The 10,727-nt window shown below is 25.7% G+C and overlaps 2 protein-coding genes across 2 annotated transcripts; one reads left to right on the top strand and one right to left on the bottom strand.

Moving 5' to 3' along the window:
• Positions 1–4,116: 4,116 nt before the first annotated feature.
• On the bottom strand, positions 4,117–6,201 carry LOC138942870 (uncharacterized). Its single transcript, XM_070313334.1, has 7 exons — positions 6,024–6,201; positions 5,502–5,668; positions 5,319–5,408; positions 4,979–5,129; positions 4,420–4,520; positions 4,277–4,318; positions 4,117–4,173 (listed from the first exon to the last, which is right to left on the bottom strand). Exons 1-7 carry the CDS (start codon positions 6,199–6,201, stop codon positions 4,117–4,119), a joined length of 786 nt encoding a protein of 261 aa, XP_070169435.1.
• A 139-nt stretch (positions 6,202–6,340) lies between these two features.
• LOC138942869 (uncharacterized) lies at positions 6,341–10,178 on the top strand. Its single transcript, XM_070313332.1, has 5 exons — positions 6,341–6,380; positions 7,020–7,171; positions 7,478–7,675; positions 7,971–8,868; positions 9,934–10,178. The coding sequence occupies exons 1-5, from the start codon at positions 6,341–6,343 to the stop codon at positions 10,176–10,178; spliced, it is 1,533 nt and encodes a 510-aa protein (XP_070169433.1).
• The last annotated feature ends 549 nt before the right edge of the window (positions 10,179–10,727 follow it).

Raw genomic sequence — 10,727 nt, 5'->3', positions numbered from 1 at the left:
ACTTAATAAAATTTTATATAAAATGTAAATATTTAATATAATAATACTTTTATTATATGAATGATGCAAATAATTTTCACTTAATATGAGATATTGTACAATAAATTTGTACAATAAATATGAGATATTGTACAATAAATTTGGGACAATGTTTTAATGCGACCCGGACACGACAAGTTTTTATATTGTACTTTGCTTTGGTGTAAGTTTGTTTTATGCGACTTAGAGTTTATGCGAAATTTTTTTTTAATAAAACTACAATAAAATTACAATATCCTAAAACGTCAGATGTGTGTATACTGTGCATTTAATTACAGAATAATTCTATTTTAGCTATACGCCCTACTATTTTAATTATATTGTGATTTATTAAATATATTTTTCTCAATAACAGAAATAATAAAATGAAAAAATTTTATAACAAATTTTTATTCAGTTGGCATAATTTTTTGATATCATTATTTTTCTAGGAAATTAAAACAACTACTTTGTATAACAGTTTTTTTAAATATGTTTTTATTTAAATAATAATAAAAGAAGTAATTTTTGTAGTATAAATTTTTATTCATTTGGCGCAATTTTTTGATATCATTATTTTTCTATGAAATTTTTTTAATAAATATTTATACCAATTTTTCACAATTAATGCATGTACTTGGCGCCTTTTTTTACCTTTTTTTAAAAAGGAAATTTTTTAGAGTTTCATTTACTATAAAAGTTTATTAAATATATAAATTTATTTAATAAAAATATAGAAATGAGGAACAAATTTAGAAAATTTATTAGATATTTAATTCTAAAATATTTTGACATAGATATATGTAATTATATATATGTATATGTATATATATATATATATATATATATATATATATATATATATATATATATATTTATTTATTTATTTGTGATATATATATATATATATATATGTTTGTAAAATATATATATATATATATATATATATATATATATATATATATATGTATATATACATATTTGTAATATATACATATATATAATTACATATATCTATGTCAAAATATTTTAGAATCAAATATCTAATAAATTTTCTAAATTTGTTCCTCACTTCTATATTTTTATTAAATAAATTTATATCTTTAATAAACTTTTCTAGTAAATGAAACTCTAAAAAATTTCCTTTTTAAAAAAAGGTAAAAAAAGGCGCCAAGTACATGCATTAATTGTGAAAAATTGGTATAAATATTTATTAAAAAAATTATGTATATATTATATATGTATATATATATGTATTTATATATATATTTATGTATATTATATGTATATATATATATATATATATATATATATATATATATATAACAAATATTTTAAAATTAAATATCTAATCAATCTCCTAAATTTGTTTCTCTTTCTCCTTTATTTGTATTAAATAAATTGATATCTTCAATAAACTTGTCTAGTATATAAAATTACATTTAATCTTAATATTTGATAAATGTTTTTTGCATCATACATAAATATTCTGTTTAGAAATTCAATATTAAATTTATTTTGCATATTTATGTTCAATTATATTATAGACCGATTGTTTCTAATATAATTTTATCAATTCCATTTAATATGCATAAAATGCATAAAAATTTAATTTTTCAGTGAATGTTACATACAGTCTTTATAATTTTTAATCTTCTTAAAAATTTGTTTTTTTTTTTAAGTCGTTGAAAAGCTTACTATTTAAATTTATATTGCGGCCAAAGAGCCTGATGTCTGAGCGCACCGCAATTACTTTTCAAGGATTATAAATATGTTTTCTCGCGAATGCTATACATGGGCACAATCAGTGCCGCCATTATGTTGCGAGATGGCTCTGCGGCGAACTTTTTCCGCAGTCAAAATTCTGCCACGGAAGGCATATAAGGCGATTAAACGCTCAAAATAATAACTTTTCTGTTGAAAATATGTGGTTTATGTAAATTATAAGGTCGTTACAGTTTTGATGTGTATTGAAATAAATATATATATATATGTATTGTCCGCTGTTAATTGCCAACTGTATATTTTAAAGACTTGATTTTTGATGAACAAATAGTCGGTAAATTATTCTTGTTCAAAATAAATTTATATAGAAACGATTATAAATGATAAAGATTATTTTTAAAAATTGTTCTATTTGTATTGATGTGTTTGTGTTGAACACAGGACACATAATTATTGAGAATTTATTTAATTTATGTAAAATAAATATATAAAATAAAGATTCTCACGAAAAACAAACAAAGGAAATCGGGCTAATTAAGAGCCAAGCGCGGTTACATTTCCGAAAATATTCTAACTAATAATTATTTATTGTGGTAAATTTTGAACGTTTCGGTCCTCTGGAGCGGACCATCATCTTCAGTGAGTGCTATACAAATAGACAAAAAAAAAACATGTGGATCAAATAGTATGTGAACAAAAAAAAGACATACGGCGGTTACATACGTATTAATTAAAGTATGCGCATATCTTGAGTCATGGCTCACAGTATCGATGAGAAAACGAGAAGAATCTTCCTCCGCCCTTACGGAAAAATACACTCAACTTTTGGGTGTTGACCATTAAAAAAACATCAAAAAAACCCTTCAAAGTTGGGTGTGATTTCGGACCATTGATTGAAGGTTAATCTTTAAGTGATAGTTAATTGATGGTTAACCTTCAGTTAATGGTTAATCCTTAAAAATGACGGTAACCCTGAAAATAAGAATCCTCAAATGAAAGTAACACCCAAATGAGAGTAAACCCCATATTTGAATGTTCTCAATTTGCATTCGATAATATATGCAAAATCATCATCAGATGCGGGATTTATATACATATACTCTTATTAGGGTATTACTCTCATTTTCATTTCAGATTCCCTAAACAAAGTAGTAAATGAATGATAAAAAAAATCACTCTGATTTCTTATTTTTAATTACATCTTTCAAAAATTCAACTTTTATTTCTCTAAATACGATGGAAAGTATAATTTATGAAACAAATCATATAATATCAAATAAAATATATCAAATAAAATAAGACGTAAAGTATTTTGTATACATTTAAAATAAAACTTGTATTTAAAATCTAATCTTGTATTTAATCTAATTTAAATAAAAGAAAAATAATCTTTTCGATTTTTTTTTAAAGCTTGCTGCAAGTTTTGTACTTATATATATATATATATATATATATATATTATAATAGGCATTGTATGTTGAATCAATCATATTAAGCTTTTTCTGAAGTCGAGACTTTTTTGAAGTTCCGTGCGACATTCTTACATTTATTAGTTACTGCAGTATTGAATAACTGTTCCGCATTGTTCACATTTTTAAATGTGAGTAGTACATAATCTGTAAACAAATATATAAATTATTATTAAAATTTTATAAATTCATTTTAATTTTAACGTAGTTTTCTTGCACACAAATACTTTTTGTTCGCAGTATACATATGTATTAATATTACAGTGTTAATACAAATTAAAAAGAATAGCAATTAATTGATTAAAAATGCGATAAATTAAAAAAAATCCTTATAATGTTTACCTTTTATTGCATTAAATTTATGATCTTGGTCCAAAGGTTTTTTTTTCCTCTCTATTGAACTTTCTATTGATTTTATGTTGTTCTTTTTTCCTGTTCTAGATGAACACGCAATCTCTTGTGTTGAAAACAAATGACCCATTAAATCGCAGGTCATTTTACCAATATCAGAAGTCCGAATTTTCCGCATAATACTTTCTGGAATATTGACTCCTCGACTAAGTGATATCATATTCTATATAACAGATGATAACAATAAAATATAGTGAAAACTCTCAAAGAATTAAAAATTGCAGATAAATTCTCATTTTCCATTATAAAAAAATATACGAAAATTTGCATACATTTTAATTTTGCACAAGATACGATCAATTTACAGCGAATAAGTACATACCTTGTCTACACAAGCATTATTCGCACTTTGCGGATTCTCTGCAGACGATGCCATATTTACTTTTACATCTGTTTCGACTTTCTGCAAAATACATAAACATACAGAATTTCAATTTGTACATACAAGATATTAATTTATAACAAGTAATACATATACTCTCACTTACACAAGTCATATCATTGACAATTTGCAAACTTTTTGTAGGCGATGCAATATTAATTTTGACATCTGTATCAATCTTGACTTTCTGTAAAATATTTTCATTATTGCACAAAATTATTTCATTTTTATTAATTGACGTATCAATGAGAAGAACTTTCTCAACATTAACCTTATCATTTATTTTCTCATTATCTTTTTCTAATTGCTGCACCTGTAAAATGTATATTAGAAAATATAAAGACAAACATTTTCATAACTAATAAAATAAACTTTTAATAGATGTATAATTTATAATATAAGTGATATTCTTACTAAATCATCAGAACGGACAATCCTTACATTTTGGGTTAAATTTTCAATACTTTGTAATTTTTGTATCACCCGGTCTGCTACAGTTTCTATTTTTGTTATTTCTGTAATAAAATTTGTATTAATTTATAATAACAATTATATTTTGAATGTATAATGTTTATTTCGTTTCATCGTTCACTACTGTATTCATTAAATATTAGATAACCCGGGAAAAAATGGCCCATATATAATTATATATGAAATATGCTCATATATAAATATATACAAATATATATGATTATATATAATTATCCACACATATGATGTATATATAGTTATATATAATCCTGTATGATGTAATATATTATCATATATAACCGTATATGAGATTATATATATTTATATATAATTTTATACAATTATATATATATATATATATATATATATATATATATATATATATATATTTTATATATAATTATATATGAGCATATTTCATATATATTTATATATAATTATATATAATTATATATAATTATACATGGACTTTTTTTCCCGGGAATATTTATAGTTTTTATACTTTTTAATACTGAGTTCGCTATTAGACTTTCTTGCTGTTGCTGAGTACCATTCATATTGAACGTTTTTGTTTCTTCCTTTTTGTTCGATGGCTTGTAATTTTCATCGTCAGATGAAATTAATGTTTCGTCTTCATCCGAAGAAGTACACCACTAAAAATGAATAACATTGAAAAACAAAAAAATAGAATGAATATAATAAGCACATTGGATGCTTTGTTATTTTAATGCATTGATTCGTGAATCTATGTGATCAAGCGATGGTCGTATGTGACCATAAATTGCACAAATATCGCAAGTTTGCAGCATGCAGATAAAAGATAGTAAAAGACATTTACTTACATTTTTTATATAAGATGTTTGTTTTTTTAGATTAGGCAACATATTTTGTTGTATCAACGCTCCAGCTTTCATTTTAGATCGTTTGTTAATCTGTAAAGATCGAGAATATATAAAAATATGAATATACTAATATAAGTATACGAATGATTTATAATAACATTGACATTTAATCATTATATTTACTTTCAATTCAGTTTTTCGTTTTTTAGTACATTGGTTATATTCATCATCATCAGACTCATGGTCATCAGTAAATGATTTTTTCATCAATTTCTTTCTATCACCCTTACATGGATTTTTAATATTAAATTTCTGTATTTCTAATAACTGTCGATGCATATCTGTCCATTCTAGAAAAAACAATGTTCACCGAGTATCGATGTTATTATTGCAGTTACATGAGCAAATTTGGTTATATTGTAAATTTTCTAATAATAAGTAGGCCTCATCAAATATTCTTGAACGCGCTCACTCGCTCACTCACTCGTCCGCGTCGGCTTGCTTACTCGCATGCAGTGTGATATACTCGATTCATTAATGCGAACATCGGAGCCCTTATTAATTATAAGATTTTAGTTGCTATATAAGTAACTTTTATTTTACAGAGATTTTATAGGTTAATTTCTATTTGGTAAAAATTTATATTTGATTATATACATGTATGCATATGCATTATATAAATGTATGTCTTGCATATATATATACCTCCAAATGCAAGAATTTTGATTACCGTCGTATTCCAATCTTTTTCTGTTAACGTTTTAATGATTTTTTTCATTTTCATCGCACTCTTAATTTCACAAGAGGGCCATGATATTTGAACAGAGTTTCCTTTATTTACTAGTTCTTGTAACATTTCATGTTGTACTTTATTGTTAACCATTCTCTAAATCCCACAGCGATACTATTATTTTCATTGACGAATTCGACGAGCAAACAATCATTGTTATTCATTATATACAAATAACGATGAAATCTCAACTATATAAAGAACCGAGAAGAACTTCCAAAACAATTGCACGATGCCAACTACCGAAGTACCGAGTACTGCCGAGCAATGTTGTTAGATGGGCCCCTTTTTTGTGCACGTACGACAAATCCAGTATCAGTAAAATGCTTCGAGTAATAAAAAGTTATATATTTAAAATTTAAGTTTTTACAAATGAAAAGTCAAAAACCATAAGAAAAAAAATAAAATTTTTACAAACGATAAAACAAAGGCTATAAGGAACTCTTTTTCACTCGATCGAAGCATTTTACTGATATCGGATTCGACGCATATGCGCAAAAAAGGGGGCTCATGTAACAACACTGCTCGGCAATACTCGGTATCTCTCGATAGTTGGCATGAAATTATTTTGCAAGTTTTTGTCGGTTTTCTTTATGTTTGAGATTTCATTGTTATTTGTACATAATGAATAATGATGATTGTTTGCTTGTCGAGTTCGTCAATAAAAATTATAGTATCGCTGTGGAATTCAGGGAATGGTTAACAATAAAGTGCGACGACGAAATTTTACGTCAATATCATGGCCGTTTGTGTTGCTTTAATTTGTGTCCCGATCACGTGTTTGTTGGTGAATAGTGAAAACTGAAAACGGGATCGTTATTATAAAATATACAAACGCTAAAAGTGACAAACAAACAGGTGTATTAGCTACGCAATGAACAGTTATTGCAAGTTGTATTGCAAGTTATAAGTTATTCCCCGTTTTTCATATTTACGAATTGTTATGAATAGTAGAGGACCATATAGAAAATATCTTCAAGATGCAAGAGAAGAAGTTCCAGCAACAACTATTCAATCTCGACGAAGGAACGAAATACAAGCTGAATTGATTTTCAATAATCAGGTATACTTATAAAAAATAATAGGATTATAAAATTATATATATAAAACAACCTCAACATGGATATTTATTTTATATATATAACATATAAGAAATGTTTTAATTTATATAACATATAAGAAATCTTTTTGTAAAATATAGCACAATATTTGCTAACAAATTATTTCAAAAGCCAATCAAAAAGTTTGTTTATCCGCATTTAGTTACTTTTTATGAAATGTTTTTATTCGGCTTTGTTTTTGTCTAAACAGTGTATATTTTCAACAAATTATGTAAGTATCTAATAATTTGACTATATATTTATTGCAGGAAGAAAATAATGCAGTAGTGAATATAATTGGCATGCACGATGAAGCGCTTCAACAGTTTGAAGAAATTAATGAGCATTCCTCAATAGATGAAAATAACAGTAGCGATGATGAAATCTATAACAACCAAGTTAATAATGCCAATGATGAAGAAAATATTTTTGATGATGCACATGGTGAAGATGGCAATAATGAAGAAGTAAGAATTGGATTACTCTCAGTATAAATTATGTTTACTATACTACTGCTAATTTTTTTGTGTTAGAAAAACCGAATTTTTGTACTTTGTGTTAATTTTAACATTTCCTTTAAAGCAATTAATGTATGAAATTATATGATATTATATTATGATATACTTTTAATTTAAACTATATGTGTTTTTATGTATGAAATATTTCATATATTTTATTAAAATTTCATATAACATCTCTAATTACATTTTGCTAATCAGAATGGAATTTTGTAGATAATTTTAGAAAACAATTTCTTTGCAGATGAGGCAACCGATTTATGAAAACTGTCCATTAACCCAAGATGAAAGTGATCTCCTTATCATGAGCTTTATAATCCGTCGTGGCTTAACAGATCTAGCATTTGATGATCTTCTAAATTTAATAAATTGTCATCTTCCAATTACACTAAATTTTTCTCGGCACTTATTCTTAAAAAAATTTCCGAAAACCGCAAACATGAAAACAATTTTCTATTGTCCGGAATGTTTTGTGGAATTAAATTTTGAACAAATGACTCATATTAATTGTACGTCTTGTAATACATGGTATATGAGAATTGATTTAGTACGTGGTGGGCATTATTTTGTACATTTACCGTTAAAAGATCAATTACGTAATTTATTATCAGGACCGCTTTTTTATAAATTGCAAAGAAGTTGTGCAGAACAGTCTAGTATACTTTCAGATATAACTAGTGGGGAATCATATCGAAGACTGCGTAGAAATGGAGTTATTAGAGATTATGATATAACTCTTCAATGGAATTCTGACGGAGTGGATACTTTCAAATCTTCAAAAGTATCCATGTGTCCAATCCAAGTGGCAATCAATGAATTACCGTATTGTCTACGTAAAGAAAACATCTTACTTTCAAGTATCTGGTGTTCAGCAAAAAAACCCGTAATGGATTTATTTTTGAAACCGTTCGTAGATGACTTAAAAGATTTACATGAAAATGGTTTTCATTGTTTGCCCCCTGGTTTAGATGCACCTGTTCATGTTAGAGTACATACAATTGTTGCACCTGTTGATTCAGTTGCACGATGTGCACTTCAGAATGTACATCAATTTAATGGTAAATTTGGCTGTTCATTTTGCCTATGTCCAGGTGATAGAGTGAAAGTAGGAAATGATTACGCTCGTGTATATTTGGAAAAAGGTAAAGCAAGAACAAAGAATCAACATTTAAAAGATTCTCAAAAAGCGGTTAGAAAAAAAAAGGTTGTTCGTGGTGTAAAAGGCATGTCTCATTTAATGTTTGTACCTGGTTTTGATATTATACAATCATTTCCTCCGGAATATATGCATTCCATACTTCTAGGTGTGGTAAAATCCTTTATCATCGTTTGGTTTACAAATTGTCATAATCCTTCGTATATTGGTACAAAAAAGGATATTTTTGACAAAAAATTAACTTCAATCCGACCACCAAGTGAAATAACACGGACACCAAGATCAATCAATGATATTAAAGTTTGGAAAGCTTCCGAATTAAAAAATTTCCTTCTTTATTATTCTATGCCATGTTTAAAAAATGTACTTTCAAAACCTTACTATAAACATTGGTCGCTTCTAGTTTTTGCAATATATAAGTTTTTATGCGAAAAAATAACAAACGAAGATTATGTACAAGCTGAAAGAGCACTTCAAATATTTGTTGAACGAATTCCCTTACTATATGGTGCAGAATGTATGAAATATAATGTTCATCTATTACTATATATACCAAAATCAATTAAATATTTTGGTGCTTTATGGGCTTGGTCAGCATTTCCTTATGAGAGTTATAATTATGTATTGAGGAAAATGTTACACAGTTCACAATTTGTTTTGAAACAGATTTGTAAATCTTATTTAAGATTGCAAAACATAAAATATAACGACAAATTTAATAAAAGAAATTGCAATCAAGAAGGGAAAAAATTATTTAATCATATGTTAGGTCATAATAAAAGTAAATACGGTCAAGCGCGAAATGTTAATAATGATATTGTGAAAATTATTGGTACTGGAAAAAACATACTCTTAAATTTAGTTGAAAAAATTTCCATACAAGCTTTGATTAACGAAAGGATTGAGAACAATAATGGGAAATCGTATCAGCGATTCATATACAATGGTATCACTTATCATAGCAATTCTTACAACAGAATGTATAAACGGAATAATAGTATAATACAAACAGAATTAGGTGAATTAATGACGATTAAATCAATTATTTCAGTTATTTTAGAAACTGGTGCTACTGCATTTGTAGTTGTTGGTAATTCGATTGAAATATTAGAAGATATAACATTATGCTCGCATTATAATATCTCATCAGCTAGTTATTGTTATGCTGTGGAAATAACAAATAATATTTTAACCTGTAAACCAGAACAGATTACTAATAAATGTATTCTCTTACCTGGCGATAATGATACAACAAATTATATAATGCCCTTGGTAAATAATAAAGAAACTGATTGATTCAATCACCATGTATGTTTTATGTTATATTTTTTATGTTTATATTATATATATATGTATGCTTATATTGTAATGTTTATATTATTTAAAAATATTGCACAAAGCTATTATTTAAAAAAAGTGTGAAATTTACAAAATATGTATAAAATATACATAATAAATAACATGAATTCGTCAGTAGAAGCAACTAATTCTGTATTTATTATTTGTTCAAAAATTACCCTCAATTCATATAATAATAATATTATAATCCTTCCGAAATATAATATAATTAATTATAATTAATATAATTATATTTACAATTAGTATTTACAAATTAATAACATTCAAATCTCAATTTTAATTATGGGTATGTTAAAAATTAATATAAATATTTATTAAAAATTATTAAATGAATTTAAAGTTATTACTTGTTAGGTTTTAGTTTTATTTTGTATTATATATTATTACAATTATTGTATTAGTCAATTATGTGCAATTATATATACATCAGCTACTAATCGATATTCGACATCAATGACGGCCGTCAATCGATACTTAAAGAAAATT

The sequence above is a fragment of the Polyergus mexicanus genome, unplaced genomic scaffold, assembly GCF_030449975.1.
Source record: "Polyergus mexicanus isolate NDT 795.1 unplaced genomic scaffold, iyPolMexi1.0 SCAF_24, whole genome shotgun sequence".
In the NCBI taxonomy this organism is placed as follows: domain Eukaryota; kingdom Metazoa; phylum Arthropoda; class Insecta; order Hymenoptera; family Formicidae; genus Polyergus; species Polyergus mexicanus.
The sequence above is the reverse complement of the archived record's forward strand: the minus strand, read 5'-3'. Positions and strand labels throughout refer to the sequence as shown.